At 41.1% G+C, this 23,935-nt stretch overlaps 1 protein-coding gene across 6 annotated transcripts in view; it reads right to left on the reverse strand.

The window, feature by feature from the left end:
• ntng1a (netrin g1a) overlaps nucleotides 1-23,935 on the reverse strand; it is a 181,088-nt gene that overhangs the window by 73,267 nt on the left and 83,886 nt on the right. For all 6 annotated transcript variants that reach the window (XM_072679259.1, XM_072679257.1, XM_072679255.1 and 3 more), the window contains exon 3: nucleotides 20,587-21,230. In XM_072679259.1, the coding sequence (XP_072535360.1) occupies nucleotides 20,587-21,230 (644 nt within the window). The remainder of the gene's footprint in view (nucleotides 1-20,586; nucleotides 21,231-23,935) is intronic.

The raw sequence follows: 23,935 nt of genomic DNA on the forward strand, positions 1-23,935 counted from the left end.
TGGGGACTTGAACACTCACTGGTGTTTCTAAATGGGGACTGGTCTGTGTGCCCTATTAGAAGGTTTTCTGGTGTTTCTGGTATACTGGGTCAGTCCTGAGGTCAGTGATTGACCAGTACAGAAAGACACACACACACACACACCTCTCTGCAGCTCCATCAATCAAGCAGGGAAGTGTTAATCTCACACACACTCATTCTGCACTCCGGCACCCATCAGGATAAATCCTTCACACACACCGTTCCCCTACACACACACACACACGCACACACACACACACACACAAATCTTCACAGGGTAGGAACGAAGGAGAGATCTCTGTAATGCTGTCTTTGAAGTTCTGCACTGTTCTACCTGTACAGCTCACAGCAACAGCGGCGACTAATAAAACATGCTGTAATATCTGAATTATGAGCGACTGGTAGTTTCAGTGAAGCAGGTGGAGAAACTGTGGGAAAGTGCAGACTGTGAACTTTCAATCCATCCATAGAGGAGATCTTTTATTATGATCGGAGTTTGATGATAAGCAATAAAAAGTCATTATTGAACAATAAAAACAGATTTGTCCAGGTTCTTTTGCCATGTTTTAGTCACCTGACCTCAAAATAAACATGCACAGACCTGAACCTGTCCATACTGACTGTAAATCATCATCACTAATCAATAATCAATACTCAGTGTACATCTTTCCTTCTAAATCTTCTTAACTTTTATGAAAGTCAATGTAAAAAGAGTAAAATGAGTCAAATGAGACAAAACATGAAGACACACATTTTTGTAAGAATAACTATGTCATTAACTGTGTAAGTTATACGATATAAAGGTTAAAAATGGAATAACATTAAATATCTAATATTGTAAAGACTGTAAAGCTGCACTGTTACAGGTGAATTACAGCACAGCTTATATAATATAATTCAACTTCGGGCGAGACTCATAGTTACGTAACTGTATCTAATTATCTGTAACAGAAAAATCTGTAACTGATGTACATACAAACAAATATCATCTTATAACTCAAGTACAACCATATAAGAGATAGAGTTGATACACATCAGTGATTACATTCGTACGTACAAGCTGCACGGCTGTAATGCATCTGTAACTGAAAACGTCACCAGAGGTTACACTGTTATTGCATAACTATTAGAGACAATACAAATAAGGACTGGTTACATTATCTTAAAGTGAGATTTTGATATCTAACGTTTATTAACGTAAAATGTAAAAATATTATAACAATAATATATATATATTATTTCTATAATAATTTATATAAAGACCTGAATATCCTAGCTATTATAGGAAAAGTTATTTTTGTACTTTTGACATGTTTGACGTCATTGTATCTAGTGAAATTGTATTTATATGGACAATAATTTGCTAATAATTTGTTAATAATTTTATAGAGAATGATGCAGAAAGATTTTTAGGTTTATTGCCTAATAAACAAGCAAAATTATTTGCATTTATTATTATTTATTTATCATTCATTATTATGTGTATGTATTATTATTAGCATTAATAAATCATCAAAGTTTATCAAACCATTTAGATGTATAATGTTTAATTAGTTATAGGACCATAGCTATATATATATATATATATATACACACACACCTGGAAGTAAAGTTGACTTTTTCATTGTTTTATTTAGGTGCTGACACACAGCATCAATCAAATGTAAAATGAAATGTAATTGCTTGTGTAACTCAGTATGTAATTAATTATTTAACTGTATTTATGGGTGCATTTGTGACTTGTCTGGTGGGCCGCTAGGCTGAGTGTGTATTTTTACATATTAAATAGTTTTCTCAGGAGGGCTGACATATGGAAATGGTGTTTGTGGATAACAGGGTGACGGGATGATGAACGAGGTGCCAGAATCGATCGGGTGTGTAATTACACTTCATCACACTCCTCCTCCTCCTCCTCCTCCTCCTCCTCCATGCCTACAATTCCCTCAGAATCATGTGACTCGATAGCCCACACACACATAACACACACCACGGCCGCGTACCTGTCAGTGTTAGCTGATGTTTACACAGATCATACAGTACCATGTGGGTCCAAAAGTATGTGGACACCTCCTCCAAGGTTTCTTCTGATATCAAGTGTATTGATAGGAAGTAAGACTTCATACTGTTTTGGAACATTGCTGTGAGAATTTGATTACAGCGACACAGGACCTTCAGATACAGATGCTGGATGATTAGTTCTGTCACTCCAACTCACCCCAACCAAATTGGATGGAGCTCCATCACACCAGGGAAAACCACAGCCCAATGCTGTGACTCTAGCCCACACTTAGCATTGGGCACGGTGACCTCAGACTAATGTGCAATTCTTTATATGCTCTTATAAAATGATAAAATATTTACTAAATCTTTGTAATGCACAAAGCTTTTGTTTAATACATATGTTAATAATTATTAAAGGACTAATATATACTTTTAAACCATTTCCTGACAGCATTTGGTCCCTATTACAAGGTTTTGGATTTATAATGTAAACATAAATAACATTATATTAATTACAATTACAAATATTATTATTTGTATTATTATTATTATTTACATTATTATTTAACACTAAAAAGCATAAATCAATGCAAATTTATTTCACAAAAATTATTAAGATAATTTTTAATAATCCTAATTTGATATTATAAAGCAGTATTCCTTCAAATTGTGTGAGACATTATGTCCTAAGATTATTTTTGGGCACTGCAAATAAATAAATAAACAAATAAATAAATAAATAGTAAAAAAGAGAATTGGAGAATAAAAGGGAAACTGTAACTAAGTGATTAATTAATCACTAAAACCAATTTGGGCAAAAGGAACCAATTTATGGCCCAGAATTAAATTAACTGCATTTCTTAAGCAAGAAAGTAAGCAACTAAATAAATAACTACCATATTTTCCACTGATTTGCTGCAGAAAGCACTTAACGCTGCAAAAAAAGGCATAAAATAAGCTTTAATTCTGTAATGGAAGCGTGATTAGGACGTTATTAGATTAAAACAGATTAATCGAAAGGCCAAAGCTGAAGCAGAGCCAGCAGGAGAGCCACTGATGAAACATCAAATGACCGTTCAGCTTGGATATGTGCTGATGCAGAGAGAGAGAGAGAGAGAGAGAGAGAGAGAGAGAGAGAGAAAGAGTGAGACTCCATCCATCCAATGACTTATTCACGAGGAATGGGGGGAGAAAAGCTGGAAATTAGCACAAATAGATTATCTGTCGTCCAGTCGGATAGACAGAGCAGCGGAGAGGGGGGAGGAAGGAAGGCTACAATTAAGCGATCGGTCATTTCATCACCCGACAGAGAGGGAGGAGAGGGGATCTGAGAGATCTGAAAGGTTACAGTGTTTCAGCCAAACAAAGATTTCCTTTTAACAGACAGACAGACAGACAGACAGACAGACACAGATTGATAGACAACCACAACTGATCACAAACACATATTTCACCTGTGAAAAAGTGTCCCTGTGTTTGTATATCTCTGCTGTCCAAACAAAAACATAGACCAATAGAAATGCTTTAAATTACTTGGGATAAACACTTCCATTCAAAGTTCAGAACATTTTTGCCTTCTCTACTAAAATCACCATCATCATAAAATTGTCAGCCCCTAGGTATCGGGCCATTTCCCGAGGCGATTCCAAGCCGTCGCCCACAGGTCCAAATAAGGACTTCCGCCTCGTTTGGTTCTTTTCATGTTTCGAGTTTGTTTGTGTTCATGTTTGATTCATTGTGTCGATTCAGTGTCTTGTTTCGTGCTGGTCATGTTCATGTGTTTCACCTGGGACTGGGGGTACTAAAGAAGCCTTGACGCTTAGTACAAGGCCGAGAACTGCACGCTTGGAACCTTGAGGCAGCCCGAGACCACCCCACGCTCACGCAGCAGTGCCAGGTTTGGTCAGCCCAGCCGTTCTTGCCTAGTAGCTGGTCCCCCAGCTAAACCCCCAGTCTCAGGTGTGTTTTTTGGTTTCGCCCTCTGGTTTGTCAAGTTTGTGTTGTGTTCATGTTTATGTCCTGTAGCTGCTGCTTCTGTTGCCTTACTTTGCCCGTTTGTGTTATCGTGAGTTTTGTTAATAAACTACTTGCATTGGACCCATCTCTGCGAGTGTTCATCCCTCTGTGTCTGGCCTAACACAGCGCCATTATACTTCACATGTGAAATGGTCAAAACCCCATTATGCACAGGTGTGATTCAATCAGTACAGGATTCACTTTGAATAACCAACAAAAATATCTATTAAATGTAAATGAAGTTTAATGAAGTTTAAGTTAAAGACAATAGAATCCATCAGACTTTAGATCCCTAAACCTGAAATTAACCGTAGAAAAATACGAAACTAAACCTAGCCTTAATGTTGGAGATGATCAATCCGAGTTTCACCACTGTACCAAACGTCATCAACAACAAGTCACGAATATCATCAGAAACAAATTAAATTATGTAATTTGATATGAATTAATTTTTGCCAGAAAGTTTGGAGAAATTATGTGAAAGGTATAGATTATAACATTTCCATAATCCCACATCAGAGTGTGTAAATAGAAGATATTTCATATTTTATTATATTTTGAATTTAAGTGAGTATAGTCCTGTTTTTACATGTCCACAGTTTTTTTTACAGCAAATTTAACTGTAATTCTTAATTGTAACTTTTTAAAAAGTAATTTTATGATGCATGTAAGTATAATTTCAAAATATGCAACAACTTAGTAAAGAGTTATAAATAATAATAATAATAATATTATTATTATTAATAATAATAATAATAATAATAATAATATTGTAAGTATAATTTCAAAATATGCAACAATTTAGTAGAGTTATAAATAATAATAATAATAATAATAATAATAATAATAATAATAATAATAAATGTAATGTTACATTTGTTAATATGATTATTAAACAACAACAACAACAACAATACTACTACTACTACTAATAATAATAATAATAATAATAATAAAAATAATAAATGTATTATCAGTAGTAGTAGTATTAGTAGTAGGATTATTATTAATAATTAATTAATAATAATTCCAGAGTTTAGGAATGTGTAAACATATTGTGTATTGTTCAATTTGTACATTAAGCTACTTTAGTTTACGTTAACTGTAACTTCTGCAAATGAAACCTTCCAGCTATTAAAGCTGAACCTAAAGAAAAGTCAACATCCAGTGTAAAACATATTCCAAGCAGGACGGAAATCCATTGCAGCCACAACCACAACCACATCTATCCCCTATAAACTATCCCCCCAAAAACAGACATGCTTTCCAATAAAAAAATAAATGTGATCCATGACAAACTGCCAGTCAAAAGTCAATCAAATTTCATTAAAAGCCCATTAGAGCTCTGACTGAGAAGATTCCCCTGTGCAGTATCAGTGTGTTGTGGTCTGGCCTCGGGCAAGCCAGAGACTTCAGTTTACTCTAATATTTCAGAGCTGCCCGTAACACCTGCTGGACAGCTGCTGCTTCAGAGATACTGTTACTCAGAGACAGAGAGACAGACAGGCAGACAGGCAGACAGACAAGTTATCTGTTTTTACTCAACTCCTGCCCTAAGTTAAAAAAGTCCATGTTCTGACCACAAAGACGGGTCTATTGTTGCCAGCAGATCCACCCTCTGCATCAGCGGGTCTCCAAGACTCTCAGCATATTTGAAACATGTCCATTAGGGGGCGCTTCTGCTTCATACGTCACCGTGGCTACAAGTGGGAGCATCAACATTCGTAATGGTGCCGCCCACCGCTAGGTAATAGAGGGAAAATCCTCTCGATATTTCATCATCAACAACTGATGCGGAGTGCTCATGCAACAAAATGTACAACCTCTGGGGGGCGCACAAGCTAGAAAGCGTAAGTTTCATTTATGAGCATTAAATGGCTTTTGTTGGACTTGTGGGTAAAATTTAGTATTTATCGTTTACTAGGTTATCGACTACTTTTAGGATATTCTTTTTTTTAGTTTTAAGACGCTCTTTTTAGCATCAGGATCCAGTTTACAAGTCGATAACCTAAAAAAATATACACCATAAACTCATAAACCAACTGGCTTCTATCACAACCACTATGTCACTCCACTGCTGTGTTCTCTCTTCACTGTAGCTTTCTGTAGCTGCTGCCCAGGTCATCAGATTCAGACCCCTGACTCTGGTCTACAAAGCCAAGACTGGACCAGCCAGCCCCTCCGTACTTTATGGCGATGGTCAAAAGCCGATCTGCACCAAGAGCCCTTCCAGCTTCAAGTACGGCTCGGCTCGACCCGCCATCCTTTAAGATCCACGGAAGACGAGCGTCCAGACTGGGTCCCCTGGGTGTCCGAAGAGCACAGTCCAACACTCGCTGTCCTCAAACCCAGACTGAAGACCCTCCTTTTCTGAGAGTACTCAGGCGAAGAGAAGAGTATTATGGTCTCCATACTGATTTGTGTTTAGTAGAGTCTAAGATTAGAGGAGCTCTGAATTCTATTCTATTCAAACTAGCTGAGGTTCTTCTTCAGTAAATAGCAAAGCACTTTTGTAAGTCGCTCTGGAGAAGAGCATCTGCTAAATGCTGTAAATGTAATGTAATGTAATGTAACCTCCCACCTAGGGGTAGCTGTGGCCTATCGGTAAGAGAAGTGTGGGCTTGAAACCGGAATGTCACCAGTTCGATCCCCTGGACTGGCAGGAAATGCCCCTGAGCAAGGCACCTACCCCAAATTGCTCCCTGGAGGCTGAGGGGGCGGTCCACTGTTCTGGTGCTCATGATCACAAGTGTGTGAGTGTGTTTACAGCCATGGATGGGTTTGTTGTACTGCTTTGACTAAACGAAGCCAAGGAGGTCATATCACGTAATGCCATCCACGTACATAGTCGGTATTCTTTATTAGGTGGTGATATCTTTGTTGTGTACATGCACCCTCACTCATAGCCTCGAGGCAAGTGAGGCATGCTGGCTTCAATGTCATCTCGCTCCTGCTTTTCTGCTGCGAGTGAGACAACCAGACGGCTGATGTCCCTATGGAGAATTAGAGCAGGAAATCCTGCTGGAGGGCTGCTTGGTAGCTTTGCTGTCATTGTTAGCTACCCCTTTTGAAGCTGGATTTACAATAGAGACTGGAAACCTTGGAATTGTTCTTACCTTGACAATCTCTGACAGTGCCTTTATTGTCAGCACTTACTTACGATTACTCTGGCTAACTTGGATTGGTCCATAAAGCATCACATATCCCACAGCAGCATTCTGCTCTCTTGGGCGCCACTTGTTCTTCATGGCATCCACGTCACTCCACTGCTGCGTTCTCTCTTCACTGGCTTCCTGTAGCTGCTGCCCACATCAGATTCAAAACCTTGACTCTGGCCTGCAAAGCCAAGAACGGACCAGCCAGCCCCTCCGTACTCAAAATGCTCAAAAGCCGATCTGCTCCAAGAGCCCTTCGAGCTTCAAGTACGGCTCGGCTCGACCCGCCATCCCTCAAAATCCACGGAAGACGAGCGTCCAGACCTTTTTCTGTCCTGCACCGAAGTGGTGGAGCGAACTTCCCCTGGGTGTCCGAACAACAGAGTCCAACACTCACTGTCCTCAAACCCAGACTGAAGCCCCTCCTCTTCAGAGAGTACTTAGGCGAATTGTAGAGTGGTCACCTTATTGACTTGTGTTTAGTAGAGTCTAAGATTAGAGGAGCTTTGAATTATTAGTCTATTCAAACTAGTTGAGGTTTTTCCCGGGTAAATAGTAAAGCACTTTTGTAAGTTGCTCTGGAGAAGAGCGTCTGCTAAATGCTGTAAATGTTAAATGTTAGCTAGGTGTCTTTTCCCCTGGCTTCCAGTTTAAGGAGGTCTTGCCCTACTAAAACTTACCAGTCATTACATAAAGCTTGACCTCTTCCATCAGATATCCAAATATGCACCCCCTAGACTTGGAAGTATCAAGGCTCGACTTCCAAGGATGTCTACAGTTGTTCCTTGCCTCCCACTTTAGCCTGACTGAACCCTTGGTTTGAGAGAGAACCCACCAGCCTTAAGAATCTCCCCAATGTTCTCTACTATGTATCTTGTCCAGTCTTTCTTTCTTGTGATAGGATTTACGAATATCCTCTAGATAATTAGCCTCTTTGAAGACTCTGCATGACTCCTTTAAACCAGTGAAGTCTTGCTGTCTAGCTAACTGGGCAAGACACCCTGCTGAGTGATCTCTGATATTGATCCTGGTAATAGTGTCCTTACTCAATTCTTCTTCTGTACCTAAGACGTTGCGACGGTTCCTGCTTTTCCAGCTATACAGAGTACAAATACTGCCCCTTGAGTAGAACATCGTTCATACTCAGCACTGTGAGTGTCTGGCTGTTGTTCCATACAAGTGGCACCGGAGTGGTCACTGAGTGGGGGTTTGGGACCACCAGGTGGTTCACATTCCACACTGGTCCTCTCCATCCGTCAATCTCCAACCTGTTCCACCATCTCTTCAATGTAAGCTGCATAAGTGACCTGAGTGTCCTGAGGTGTTTCTCTATCCTTAGGAAAGTTGCTTCTAGTCCATGTCTATTGTTCTACTGCCAGGGAGTGAAGCTGGATCCAAGGGTACCCTGTATCCAAATGCAGAGACTTGCTGTGAGCATCCTCACTGACACAAGTTGATGTATTTTCGTCTCATATAGTCTTTTCTTTCCCTCAGGGTGGGCAAATTCCACAGAGGCATTCTCAGCATTTTGGCCCCTAGGCTTCTCCAATACTGTCCCATTTCCCACAGTCCAGGAATTCGTGATCACCAGCAGTTGTATTCATTGGTCCTAGCCAAGTCAAACCAAGGGGACTCTTAGTTTGGTCTTTAGGGTTTGTAGCCACCTCCCCATACCTTAATGCGGCCATCCTCCTAGAGTTACACTCCTACAAAACAGGTCAGAATTGTGCTCCACCCACAATCACCCAAACAACATCTCCCAGAAATTTCTCCCAGTGACTGACAAAGAGCTCTGGGAGTCTCTGTTGGTCTTTCTCCCTCCTCAAGTTCCACCTCTGGGAAGAACTTCCCAGTTGCTCAGGTTTGAGTAGTTGCTGCAGTTTGGCAATTTCATCTAAACCATAGCAAACTAATTCATGAGCCCTCTCAGTTCCTTTGGGTGTTTTGACTCCAACTCCAACTAAGGACATACCTCTGTCTCCTCATGTAGGACTCATTCCATTGACCCCATGCACGACTAGAGTGACTTCTTCACTCCTCAGCTTCAGCCTGATAGTGGCCTTGTGAGTGATGTAATTGGTGTCTGATGCAAGGTCAAGCAAGGTCCCAATCCTCTGCCCAACAGCATAATAGTGTAGAGTTCTCACAACCCATTTTCCTCTAAAAGCCCCAACTGGTTTTTATCAGCACAGTCTGTCATTGCACTTTTGATGGGGAAAGCCTTTTTGCACCTTTCGGCCAGTTCTGAAGGAGGCTCAGCCTTTTTCATCACCATTCTCATCTTTCTTTGGCCCTTTTTAATTCCCCTTTGGACAAAGGATTTTCTAGATATGATGAAGTTAAGAGGACAGCTGCTATCCACAAAGCTGAGGATGCTTGTGGTGGTCCGTGAAGCCCTCCTTTTTTTATTCTGGCATTGGTAGGTGTCTCTACTGTCGTCAGTCTTGAGGCATCCCAACATCCATTTCTCAGATAGCTTTAATCCTTTATTGTTTCCAGAAGTAGATCCAGCAGTAGTAGTCCTTGAGACCTCCTGTTTCACAAACATCACACTCATCTACACACTGGGTTTCTGTCCAGTTAAGCTGGTCTCTCCTGCTGATACCACGTCCATCTAAAACCTCTTCTTGTGTCTGCAGTAACTGTAGGAAGATGTCAAAAATGGATGACACCATTTCTAGGGTTCAGGGTAAAGCCAGTCTTTGTACACACAGTCAGGTTCTTTGCTTTGTATAGATTTAATAACAACGGTTTCTAATTGCAGCAGTATTTCTAAGCTCTGTACGGTCTGCCAGGTCTTTCTCGGCTGCTCGGGTTAGGTCTATCACCTTCCTTGGCCGATTTTCCTTTGTGGCTGAAATCTTGTCTAGGCCTTGAACAATTTCCATTGTAGACATATTCCCATATCCACTTTTTAGCACCCTGAGCATGTCTTTGGCTGTACTGTTCATAGAAAGCCAAAGCTCCTTGATAGATGTATCATCCATGCTGTCAAGAAGCAGATTTTTTTGCTGACCTGGTTGGATCTACCTGCTTTTGTAGGTTTTCCAAGTCTTTTGTCCAATGGTAGATCTCTCGTCTACAGCCAAAGAACCTCAAACCTAGGCAGACTATCAGGTTTTACTTTCATGGATGGTGTGGTAGGCATGCATGAGGCCACATGCATCCTCTGCGATTGTCAATGCTCTAAGCCTTCTTGTTTCAAGCCTGCAGTAATCCAGGTTCCTTTGCTCCCAGTTTAACAGTTAACCTTTCTAATTAACGTATCCAGGAAAGCCAGCTGTGCTATTTTTCAGGACTAGTGACCACATCATCGCAGGATCTCTTAGCTTTGTGGATGGCGGCTAGCATCCCAACTTCATCACATCTAGCCCAAAGGTAGGTATGAATGACATTCCACGCACCATCCAATCTTGCTTCACACTCACCGATTGTTTTCTCAAGGTCGATTTCCTCCAACTTCTTCAGCTTCACTTCTTCAGCAGACCCAGCTCCAGCTTCTTTTTCAGCGAGCAACCCAGCACTTTAGTCTGCATTGGCCTCGCCCAACTTTACGCGCTGCATCAGCGAGCTTCTTAAACTCCTCTGAGCTCCATTTCAGCCCACTTTGTTCTCGCTTACTGAGAAAATTGGCCTGGCTTTGGTGAAAATGCTTGGAACTGCAGTTCTATTCTTCTTAAGTTCATCCACCGTTTTACCAAAGTGTTCCTCAGCTATTTTCCTTACAAGCATTATACTCTAATCCCTTTACATGGTTGGTTAGCGGCTGAAGAGTTAACCAGGGGTTTCCGCAACTCCTGCCCCAAGTTTTCTGACTGCAAATACAGCACTTGAATCCACTTCTTAAAACTGGATATGTATCTTAAATACACTGCAAGCTGATCCCACTTTCCACATTTTTAAAGATACAGTTACACATACACAAATTTTGACAATCAGATAATCAGACAATCAGTGGTTGGTGTGGCGCAACAGATAACACCACTACTGTCCAGTAAGCTACCACACCATGTGGGAGACTGGGGTTCAATTCCAGGTCTGGGTGTCTGTTCTGTGCTACACCAATAAGAGTCCTTGGGCAAGACTCCTAACACTACATTGGCCCACCTCTGTAATACGAGTAACCTTGTAAGTCGCTCTGGATAAGAGCCTCAGCTAAATGCAGTAAATGTAAATGTACTTGACATTTACTGTGCAAAAAGAGTGTGTGTGTGTGTGGGGGGGTATTGTTAGTCTTTTTGTTTTGTCAAATGTTTTTGTCCTGTCTTGCCCAATTTGTGGGCAATATCGTCTATATGCTTTTTCCTGCTTTGACTCTCAACTACCTCTCTTTTTCTTCTCACTTGGATGGATGGGATGGGTTGGATGGGTGGGTGTGAGGGTGCAGTTGAGTGGTTGTGGTACCATATCAACTTTTTATATGCATGATCATATACAAATAGTAATTGTGTGACATTAATAATGAAAGAAAAGGCAATGGATGGATGGATAAATAAATAAATAAATAAATAAATAAATAAATATTCCAATAAATGGAGGGGGTGGTGGTCTGGTTAAGGACTACTGGTCTGAAAATACAAACTAACTAACTAATAAAATATGAACACATAAAACCTATAGGGAATTCCATCAAAGTGCTTATAATAATAACCTGTAATAATAACCTGTATTCTACTAATCTGTAGTTCTGCATTCTTTAAACCTGGAAGAATTACAATCAGACAATGAGAATATTATAATTGCAACAAATTAACAAATGTTGCAATTTTTACATTTACCTTCTAATCCTAATTATCCAACATTACATAAAAAGCATAATTTAAACTTTAGTTGTCAGTCACTGGGGTCACCCTCAATAACTTTACATAGCAATAACCAAAGGTTTCTGGTATCTGGCTACAAATTCTGCACATTTTGACAAATTCCTTCTTCCAAAACTGCTTCACCATTCCTAAATGTTTCATTTTTGCAGCTTTAATCATTTTGTTGTAGACTTGCTTGTGTGCATAGGGTCATTGTTTTGCTGCATGATACCCTTAAACTTAAAATTCAGGTCACGGACAGATCCCCCGATACCCTGCTGTAGAATTGGTTGATACAATTTGGAATTCAGAGGTTCATTAATAATGGTATGCTGTCTTGGCCCAGAGACAGCAACAACAACAACAACAACAACAACAACAAAAACAGCCCTGTACTCTGACACTTCCACCCCCATGTTTCACAGGTGGGATGAAACTCTCAGTGTTTGAACTCAGTGTTTGGTTTGCACCTTCGTTTAAACCAAAAAGTTGTGGATGATTGGATGTTTTTTTGTATATTTGGTAGAAGCCTGCTATAATAAAGTTTTCATAAACCTTGCAGTGGCCCTTTCACCCCCAACCATTTATGTCTGTCTCTCTGTCTGGGCATCTGTGAGTTTATATAATTTAGAGATTGCCGGCCTAATGTCAAGAAGTGAGAAAAGCCAAAGTTCATTTCAGATTTGTGAGGATGCCAGAAAGCAGAGAGAGGTTTGCTCAGGGGTGATCACTCTTAAACATTACTGCTCTGCTCCGATTCCTGTCACATATTCCTCATTATGAAATAAATTCAAATTATCAAACATCACCAGCAGTCTTGAAGTGCTAGAAATAGAGCTGTTTGGCAAATGGGGAGAATGTCACTCATGTAGACATTAACCACCCTGTTCCTGTAGAGCACCATATGTGAGCCTGTGTAGGGGGGGGTGCAGAGGCTTTGGCTGTACACACTCCATCAAAAGTTTTGGGATGACTAGACTTATAAATAGTTCTGAAAACAACAGAACAAAGATTAATGACATCAGTGTAAATGAAGCTTACTAGAGTGAACAGCTGAATGTTGGGAAGTTGGGAGAGTGGTACAAATTGAACCCTATTTGAACATATTTTGTGGAGTCCCTCAGGGGTCAGGTTCAGGGTTGGTGAAACTGTTGCTAATTGTAGCAGTAGTGTAATTAAGGGGTGTGAGAACTAAGGTCTGAGCCTATGAACAGGTTTTAAGGGGGTCGTCTGTAGATGGTATTTATATGGTTTGTGTCCCAATGTTCTGTTCTGGCTCTGTGCCCTATTAATACAAGTAGAGATAGATACAGTAGGTAGGTAGGCAGGTCCTTCTCCTTCAGCAGGCACAAGTCAGTACTACATTTACATTGAAGGCGTTTAGCAGACTTACCCTTAGCTAGTTTGTATCGCCTATAATCCAAAATATCACTCTAAGCCTCTACACTTCGCACAAGTAAACTGTGACCACTAAAGAAAAGGTGGTCTAGACGTGGACCAATCAGTGTCCACTCAAATTATCTTTCAGTACGATCAACCAGCCGTGGGAGCCTGTGAATGCTCATGCAGAACTGTGCTGGGGAGCTGTCATCAGTGGGGTTTGCTAGTTCTGCTGATGTCTTATGCTCACTGTACTGGGCTGAGTGATGGACTCTCAAAAGGGGTGTTCGGTGAGTAGTCTCCCCAAGGTAGAGCTTGTTTCAACACTGGATTTAATGGGTTTCAGAAGCTGTATGTGAGGTCCATATGGCCATCTAGCAGTTGAATGGTGGAGGAATTGCAGCTTGTGACCTCCAGAAACGTGCATGGACAGCATGGAGGAATGTGTGGGAAGAAGGTCATTTAGATCAACATGATCAAACCGTTTGGTGCGCATCAGTGGTCATCCCGATCACTGCCGGTGTAGCCATCATCACAGAGGCTCTGCAGGTCTCCGAATTCCGAATTCGTCTCCAAATTCGTCCCTGTTCCCTGTTATCACCGGCATGTGAGCTCGACTTTGTTTCTAATCAGGAAATCCAGTTTGGTCCAGACTGCAGGCTGAGATAACCCCATAAAGTCTGTACGGTCTCCTGCTGAGGAAATGCTCTACCTGTTACCATCTCTGTGAGAAGCTAATCAACATAGATTTGGTCTCCAGTGCACATGAGTCAGTCCGGTACTTCTGAACCTCACTCTACATTTATTCAAATAAAAACACTGGCCAGCCAGTCAGGAGCCAGCTGTCCGACATATGAACAAACACCAAAGTCCCGTTAAACTAGAGAGGCTGGGCTGTCCGACAGTGAACGCTCAGGTCTGATCTGGACTAGAGTTATATGTATTACCTTATCTGACGTCCTATTTTGATTGTTTGTAGAGGCAATACCCAACATTCCTGTTGAGCACAGTGTTTTATTAGTATATGTAGTTATAACTTTCTCATTTGACAAGAACTGCTTTACTGTAGCTGCCATGATGGCATGTTGCTTTAACTGAGGGCATCCAGGAGAATTCAGGACCCAAGCTCTGTTCTTCAGACTAGCTCACAAGACCTCAACTCTCTACTTTCTTCAGAATGAGAAGCTCTTCTTGGGATCTGGATCTCTCTTGTTGCTGAGAGACATGGTTTACAAAAATGGGATTAGGGGCCTAAAACCTCTGTACGGTTCTACAGATATATACATACATGGAAACATGCATAATATGGACATATATGCAGTAAATATGAGTAAATATAAATAGTTTATTATATATAAATATAGCATCTCCAGAACTGCATGATAAATGGACCATAAATGACTATAAAAAAAAAAAATCAAATTGACTTCCATTGAAATTCACTAATTCACTGATTAAAAGCGTCTGAATACTTTTGGACATATAGTGCATATCAGACCGGATGGGATCTGCAAGACAAATTCACATTTTCTTCCTTTTTAATTCTTCAAATAAATTCTATGTTCAGTTAAGTCACAAAAATCACCCAGCTGCTTTAGAAAGTCATAGATATACACTATACTGACAAAAGTATTTGGACACTTTCTTATTCATTGTTTTGTCTGAAATCAAGGCTATTACAAAGAGCTAATCCTGCTTTTGTTGGAGTAACTGTCTCTACTGTCCAGAGAAGAAGACTTTCTACTAGATTTTGGAAGAGGGGCATTGCTGTGAGGATTTGATTGCATTCAGGCAATCAGACAAGAGCGTTAGCGTATGCTTAGGATGTTGGAAGATGATCACCACCCCACCTCATCAACCCAAAAGTACTGGATGGAGCTCCACCAACATCATTCCAGAGGACTCAGTTCTTCCACTGCTCCACAGCTCCTCAATGCTGGGGGGCTTTATAGGGTCATGATGAGTCCTATTCTATTGGCAGTACTTCTTCTCTACAGGACTAGACTAGAGTTAGGGTTAGGACATGTCGTGTATATTAGTGTTCAGTGAGGGTCTGATTTGTCCTGCAGTGAAAACGAAGCCTCTGTGTGGTTCTTATTATTTCAGTGCTGCTGTGGCGGTGCTGTGAATGTGGTCATGCCAACAGAGCTCAGATGATCGAATTAAGCTGAAAGAGAGAGAGAGAGAGAGAGAGAGAGAGAGAGAGAGAGCGAGAGAGAGAGTAAAATTCATTTACACACACACACACAGTCTTCCACGCCCATACACACAGCGTTTAGACTTCTGATGTGGCGTATCGATCCTCTCCTCCAGCTCTTTTGGTCTCTTCAGCATTCATAATTAAAAATAATGAAATCGCCATTAATAATTCACAGCGCCTCCACGTTAAACGTCCTAGTGTGTGTGTGTGTGTGTGTGTGCATGTGTGTGAGTGTGTATGAGGTTCTGCTTCTCGACCTTTTATTCCACAGCAATCTTTCTCCTCTCCTCCGCTGACCTACTTTACACTCCCAGCTCCAGCCTGGCTCCTTTTGTTTCTAACTGGAGTAGAAAGCAGATCTCTGGGCCCTGCTGTGCTCTTCTTATACAGGGCAGGGCTGAGGGGTCTGACGCTTTATGTTCTTTAAGTCCACACACACACACACACAATTCAGTCTGCAGCTCCACACACACACACACACACACAATTCAGTCTGCAGCTCCACACACACACACACACACACACACACACACACACACACGGATACACACAATCACCCAGTGGCAGGAGGAATTGTATGTGAGGGTTAAGGAGATTATGTGTGTGGTGTGAGCTGTACGGTGAGGGATTGAGCAGATTGGCTCTGTAAACCTCACCACTGCTGCTCCACTCCACACCAGCTCCTTTAATAAACAGCAGCGAGGTGCTGCTATTCTAATCAGTCCGTATATCAGAGAGCTAATCAATTGATTCATTGATCTGCAATGCCATTCACCTGTCATCTGCACCACTAGAACACAGGCCCATTGGGATGTCTAAATGTTATGACTCGGTAATGTTCAGTCTCAAGGAATATCTACTAACTCCATTATAGCAGGAGATAGTAAGTGTGCATATATATATATATATATATATATATATATATATATATATATGCACACTTACTATCTCCTGCTATATATATATATATATATATATATATTCAGTATAATGCAGTTATCTATTTGTACATTTTTTTTCTGACTCAAAATATCAACTAAAAATAATATCATAATATAATATCAACAAATAACTAAAAGTTTCATTATTTCTTCATTATTTATTCAATATTCATTAGTAATTTATGCTGGATATTGTTTTTCATCATTCAAGATGATTATTAAGTTTATTAAAACCTTGGTAAATAATAATCATATTGTATCTTATTCAAAGCAGGAAATTACATTTATTATTTTATTATATATTGTATTATGAATATTCATTTTATTAAAACATCACTCATGACAATAATTGTATTGAAAATGTCAGGCTGGAAATTGATTTTATTAGAACATGAAGCTGGATCTAAAAGTTTTAGACTTTTATGCTAGATTTTTATTTATTTATTTATTTATTTTGGAGAATAAATTCTGGATATTATTTTAAAACCTTACCGCCGGACATCAAATCTGCAGAACTTCCTGTGTGATATTAATTTTATCTGAACTTCATTATCTATTAACATTATAAATGATGCAGGTATTGTTATGAGCATTCACGCAATGTAATATAAATATGTATATGTTTTTTACTGACTGAAGATTTAACTACATTTTACTAAAAAGTTCATTCTAGATATTAATTCTATTAGACGTTCATGCAGTTTATTCGTCTTTTTGATTCCATTCTAGACAATAATCTCATTTGAATCTTATTTAGGATATGTCACACTGGATATTACTTTTATTAGAACGTCTAGATGATATTGATTTATAAGAACTTCATTATTCATAATATTGAGATCTATTCAAATTAAATATGGACATATGTTTTAGAATATAATTTTGGATATTAATATAATTAAATTAAGGTCAATTTGAGGTCAAATACATTTGTAAAACTTCATGTAAGATATTAACTTATTAGATCTTCATGCTGGATATTTTAGAGTAGATTTTATTTCTTAGTCATTTTTGGAAATAACTACAGCTCTAATTCTACAGCTCTAATTCTATTTATCTATAATTAACTTTTTCAGATTTTCATGTTCTTACTGGTTATTGAAAAGCTGTCAGAATCAAGTCTGTTTATATGTGTAACAACATTGCGCATGAACACTGGTGAAAATTTTACTCATGTAGAAACAGAACTGGGCGATATGGTACAAATACTATATCATGATATTTAAAGACATTTTGCACGATACACGATATTTATCATGATACATATAATCACAGATTAAAAACATCAGATCATCAGATTCTTATAAATTACTATTCAGATAATCTGCTGCTGTTCATCTAATGAAACCAGTCTAATTACACTGTCTGTAATGAAACCTGCAGCTGATCTTTGCTTATTAAGCATGAATATCTTAGATATGCGCAGAAAGATATATTTTGTGTCACGATAGCAACATTTATCACAATGCAATAACATATCGTCATATTACCCAGCTCTATGTGGGAATGACATAGAGGGTCCGAAATGATTTATCGTATTGATTTTAGTACAGATAATGTTCATTCCCTTAAACTAAAGTGGAATTATTCAGTGTCCTGCAGTACAGAACCGACCACTGACCACACTGACCACATCAGGGGAGGCTGCAAACTTCTGCTGCAGTATACATGAATCCCCCCCACCACACACACACACAGTATACAATCATACACGGCGTACGCAGTGAATTCAGAAGCCTTACACAGCACAGGATAATGAGGACGTTGACTTTTTTAATGTCAGAGAGCTGTGATTTTCCTGTCTCCCGATGGTTCAGTGCAGTCTAATTGCCCTTTTAGCGCTAAACTCTTAAGTGCACCGCATGGGAGTCACTGTTAGCCGCCTAATACCATTAATCTACACAGGGCCTCATGAACAACTGTCCTTTACCTGCCAAAAAAGTCAAAAAACACAACCACACGCGTTTTGCAAGACGTTTATGTCCAACAGCTCAACGTGGAGTGATGTAATTACAGTGTTCAGGTAGAAAAATGACACCTCTAACAGCATGTAAGGTATATACCCCTCCTCGCTGACGGCCTCCAGAACGTTTTCTTGCACCCCTATTCCCCAGCCTTCTTCTTCTTCTTCTTCTTGTTTTTGTTTTTGTTTATTTTTAGGTCTTCCACCAACAAGCTGCAGCAATATGTCAAAACACTTCTGAGTTATATACCCCTTTTCTATCCTCACTTTTTTTTTCGATCCAGGTTGTTTGAGTAAACCTTGTCAAATCTGCTTCATTTCAGCTGCAGCCTCAAAAAAATGCTGTCAGAAAATCTAGACCAGCTACTAATACTAATACTGTACTGGAGCGATCCTCTGGCCCAAAGAATGGGCTGACATTGAGATTTACGTCCCCCCACTTAGTCAACATCTGCTCAAAAACTGAAAGTGCCAGGCAAGTGTTGTCCACAACACAAGTATAATTAGAAAGTAATCTTCTTTATTTATCAGGGCAGGTGTCAAAACACTGGATTTCACACCATTCGGGTCATGGAAACACATGGTGTCAGATTTAACAGGCTGCAGCTCCTTCAAACCCAAGTTCGCTCGTAATTAATGTTTTCTGGCACATGGCAGAACCTTTGGCCTAGTGGTGGCACTAGAGGAACGGGCACCAATTGGAATGCGTGCTATATGTCCAAATGTTTCTGGACACTCCTTCCAAATCAATGCATTCAGCTCAGCTACTTTAGGTTGCACCCATTGCTGAAACACAGGCGTGTGATTTCGTATAAGTATGATTTCGTCCGGGCTGATATACACTATATGTCCAAAAGTATCTAGACAATTAGTGAATTCAGCTGCATTAAAATTTCCTCCCCAATTACCCACTGGTTAGTATTCCCCACCTGCCACCACCTCTTTTCAAACTGCCACTGATGCTCTGCCACCAGGCAGCCAACTCTCTCTGAGGAAAGCCCCAGGTACCCAGCTCTGATGCATCGGCTAGCAGACGTCCATGCCTACCAGCATCACGCTGAGGTGAGGCTGGGAAAGAGAGAGAGACGGCTACCCTCCCAGAGAGAGCAAGGCCGATTGTGCTCTCTTTGGCTCTGGCTGCTGATGGCAGGCAGCATGAGAAAGTGGACCCACTGCTTACACAGCTTGTATAATCTTCACAGAAAAGCTCTGTAAGCTCTGCAGGTTGCAGGTAAACTCCCTATAAATACCATAAATACAATTTTAGAGTGGACTGGAGTAATGAGAAGCTCAAAAGCAATGAAGTCCTAGGTCTTCTCAACCAAGGAGGCCTCTAAAAGATCTTTAAACAGGCCATTAAACTTTCTTTTTTTACTAACGAATCATCCAACATCAGTCCTTGGCCTTACTGATGCTCTCGTTGGCTGAATTCTATCAAATTCTTCTCACTGCATTGTACCAACAGCTAACGTAAAGCCTCCTAGTACGTTTTCTTGATTACAGAAGGAACTCTGGAAGGGCAGGTGTCCACAAACTTTTGGATAACTATTGTGGTTGTGTAGTAGTGCTCTGAATGTCCTATGTTCTAGAGTAGGACCAGGTCAGATTTAGGCTTTTGGAGAACCAAGGTCTCTAATTAAGGTAGAACTCTGGCTCAGATGAGGCTTAGACAAGGTATTATATTATAAATAAATATTATAATGTTATAATTTGAACTGATTTTATTAGGATATATTGTCTAAATTTACCCAGAGTAAGCATAAAAAAAAATCTAGAAATACAAAAAGAAATACATGTGCCAACAAAGTGGAGTTCTGAGAGGAAGAACCTGCCGGAAGCCCCTCCCCCTCTACATCTAACACCCAATAAAAGCTCATCTCTATCTTCTGTGTTCATGGCAAAGTTTCCAAACCTAACCACCATCCAGTCTCCTCTCGTTAACCCAGTCATATCTCTCAGTTCTAGCCTCTCTCAGAGGAGGGTTTGGCCAGAGAAGCTGCCCGAACTCCACCCCCAGGTCGTCCAGCCTCCCCCAACATTACCTCATGCTGCTGGCACTGTCCAAACTAGCAACTCATTTCCAGGCAGTCTAAAGGCTAAAATCTTACCTGCCATGCACCTTGATGTCAGAGATGGCGTAGAAGTATCTACTCAGGTTGCTTTCGTCCACCATGGTGGCCCCAGTGGCTGGTCTGAGGAGGCTGATCCGCAGGTCTGTGATGGTGAAGAAGTCCCTCAGGTTTTTGGTGGTGTCCAGCTGGCCGTAAAGCGAGGCCATGTTGTGCAGCCTGGGGCCGGCGAAGAGCGCGAAGCGGTCTTTAATCTCGAAGCGCACGGTCTTATCGTACTTCCAGACGTAGCCTCGGGAGTATTCCTCGGTGCAGATGATGTCCAGCAGGGTGAACTGGGACAGGTCATGCACCGTCTTGGGCTCCATGGTGAAAGCGTCCAGGCAGTCCGTGGCATAGAACTGATAGGGCTGCCATGTCCGCCCATAATCCAGCGACTTCTCTAAGACCATCTGCTCCGGCCGGCCCGACTCGAACGTGATCACGATGTCGTCTGTCAGCTCGATGGTCTTGTTCCAGGACAGCGTGATGTTGACCGTGAGTGGCTTGGGGTATTTCCTCCAGGACGTGGACTGCCAGAAGGTGGTGGGGTTGCGGCCCTCAAAGTCGAACATGAGCTCTGGAGGGTGGGCTAGCTCCTCCGTGGCTGCATCACACTCGTTGTTGCACATGTAAGGGTTCTCCTGCAGCAAAAAAAAACAAAACAAAAAACAACAAATTAAGAAGTGCAGCACGTTTCCACTAAAACAGAGTAGAATGAGCTTCTTATCAGTCATTTTAAAACCATATATGACCATTCTGTGATTTTCGATCCAGTGATTTTCAATATAGCATCATTTAATAATTAACTGACCTACAGGAGAAGCTCCAAAATCACAAGGGATAAAATCAAGGTCCTGTTGCCTCGCTTGTTGGGTCATTATTGTTTTGTAATTTGGCTTAGTCTTGACCTGGACTTGACTAAAAAGTCTCAGACTTGATTGCTACCAAGTTTTGGTCTTGAGTAAGACACAATTACCCCAAAGTCTTAGTCCTGATTTGACCTTAACCACTACAAAGTCTTGGTCTTGAGTAAGACACAATTACCGCAAAGTCTTAGTCCTGATTTGTCCTTAACCACTACAAAGTCTTGGTCTTGAGTAAGACACAATTACCCCAAAGTCTTAGTCCTGATTTGTCCTTAACCACTACAAAGACTTGGTCTTGAGTAAGACACAATTACCCCAAAGTCTTAGTCCTGATTTGTCCTTAACCACTACAAAGTCTTGGTCTTGAGTAAGACACAATTACCCCAAAGTCTTAGTCCTGATTTGACCTTAACCACTACAAAGTCTTGGTCTTGAGTAAGACACAATTACCCCAAAGTCTTAGTCTTAATTTGGTCTTAACCACTACAAAGTCTTGGTCTTCACTTGAACTTAACCACTACAAAGACTTTGGTCTTGACTTGCACAAAGTCTTGGTTCTGACTTGGACGTAACCACTACAAAGACTTGGTCTTGATTTCAACTTGACTACTACAAAGTCTTAGTCCAGATTCAGTCCTAACTACTACAAAATCTTGGTCTTCACTTGAACTTAACCACTACAAAGTCTTAGTCTTGACTTGAACTTAACCACTACAAAGACTTGGTCTTGACTTGCGCAAAGTCTTGGTCCTGACTTGGACTTGACCACTACACATACTTGGTCTTGATTTCAACTTGACTACTACAAAGTCTTAGTCCTGATTTGGTCTTAACTACAACAAAATCTTGTTCTTCACTTGAACTTAACCACTACAAAGTCTTAGTCTTGACTTGAACTTAACCAATACTAAGAATTGGTCTTAACTTGCACAAAGTCTTAGTCCTGATTGGGTCCTAACTACTACAAAATGGTCTTCACTTGAACTTAACCCCCACAAAGTCTTGGTCCTGGCTTGGACTTGGCTGCTACAAAGACCTGGTCTTGATTTCAACTTAACCACTACAAAGTCTTGGTCTTGGACATGAAGTCTTTGTTTTGATGTGTCCTGGTCTTGGTCTGGACCCGCTCTCGCCTCTAATGGTCTAGACTAGCAGCTGGTCAGTTTGTCTCATTACAGTAAACAGAGACCTGAAGCTCCAGTAGTTACAGCGGAGCCGGAGCAGCTCCAGACTTCTGCGGATTAACCCACAGTGGCATTAGTTCAGTCTTTTATGAGCTTTGACCAGACTGTGTGTGTGTGTGTGTGTGTGTGTGTGTGTGTGTGTGTGTGTGTGTGGTAGGTTAAAGAAAATAGAGTGCGCAGCTGAGGGCAGTAAAAGCTCCGGCGGGTCCGGCGAGAGCGAGCCATAACTACAGGTGTAATTGATGCTCAGCCTGAGCCTCCGCTTCCAGCTGTGGCTGTTTCGGCGGCTCCGGATGAAGAGGCTCCATAAAGCGCCGCTACGCACCACCCTCCATTTTTATAGCACCCCTTCACCCCCAACGCCCCCTCCCCCCCTCGAGTGCGCGCTCAGCACCGACCAGTAAAAACCAAAGTCGGTCAGGCCCCCGGCATTTTATACCCCAGTCTTATTCAACACACGACTCTCACAGCCTGTGAAGAGAGGGCCGCATCGCTTTGCCATTATGGAGTAAATAAATAAATAAGAAACGAGCGGGCGGACGAGGCTCAGAAGTGGTGAGAGAGAGAGAGAGAGTGAACATGTGAAACGCTCATTACGAGCGAAGATAATCTGAAGGTCAGAGCGACAAATTGTGAATAATACGGCGCTCTCCAGCCGTCATTCTCCAGCATATAAAAGCCGCCTTGATCCGCGCCCGCAGGTAAAGGACGCCCTGAGGTGCACTTCAGTCCGCAGCGGAATGAGAAATATCCCCCAGCTCAAAGTCAAAGGAAACACCCTGAAAGAGGCAGAGAAAGCCAAGGAAGACCTCTCGTACCTCACACCAACCCCGCCCCTCCCCGCCTACACACCTCCCAGAATCTCAGCGAGGCATACAGATGAAGATAACTCTCACAGAACTTTGAAGAAACACAGCTTTTCACGACCGTCCAACTCAGCAAACACATATGTCCAAATGTTTGTGGACACCCCTTCTAATAGTGTTTCTAATAAAGTGACCAGTGAGCGTAAGCACGAGGTTGGGGTTTCTAATAAAGTGGCCAGAGAGTGAAAACACAGGGTAGGTGTTTCTAATAAAGTGGCAAGTGAGTGGAAGCACAAGGTTGGGGTTTCTAATAAAGTGGCCAGAGAGTGAAAGCACAGGGTAGGTGTTTCTAATTAAGTGGCCAGAGAGTGAAAGCACAGGGTAGGTGTTTCTAATTAAGTGGCCAGAGAGTGAAAGCACAGGGTAGGTGTTTCTAATAAAGTGGCCAGTGAGTGGCTGCTATAAGAGTGAGGCGATGATTAACTCGTCC

This window comes from Salminus brasiliensis, chromosome 5 (assembly GCF_030463535.1).
Source record: "Salminus brasiliensis chromosome 5, fSalBra1.hap2, whole genome shotgun sequence".
In the NCBI taxonomy this organism is placed as follows: domain Eukaryota; kingdom Metazoa; phylum Chordata; class Actinopteri; order Characiformes; family Bryconidae; genus Salminus; species Salminus brasiliensis.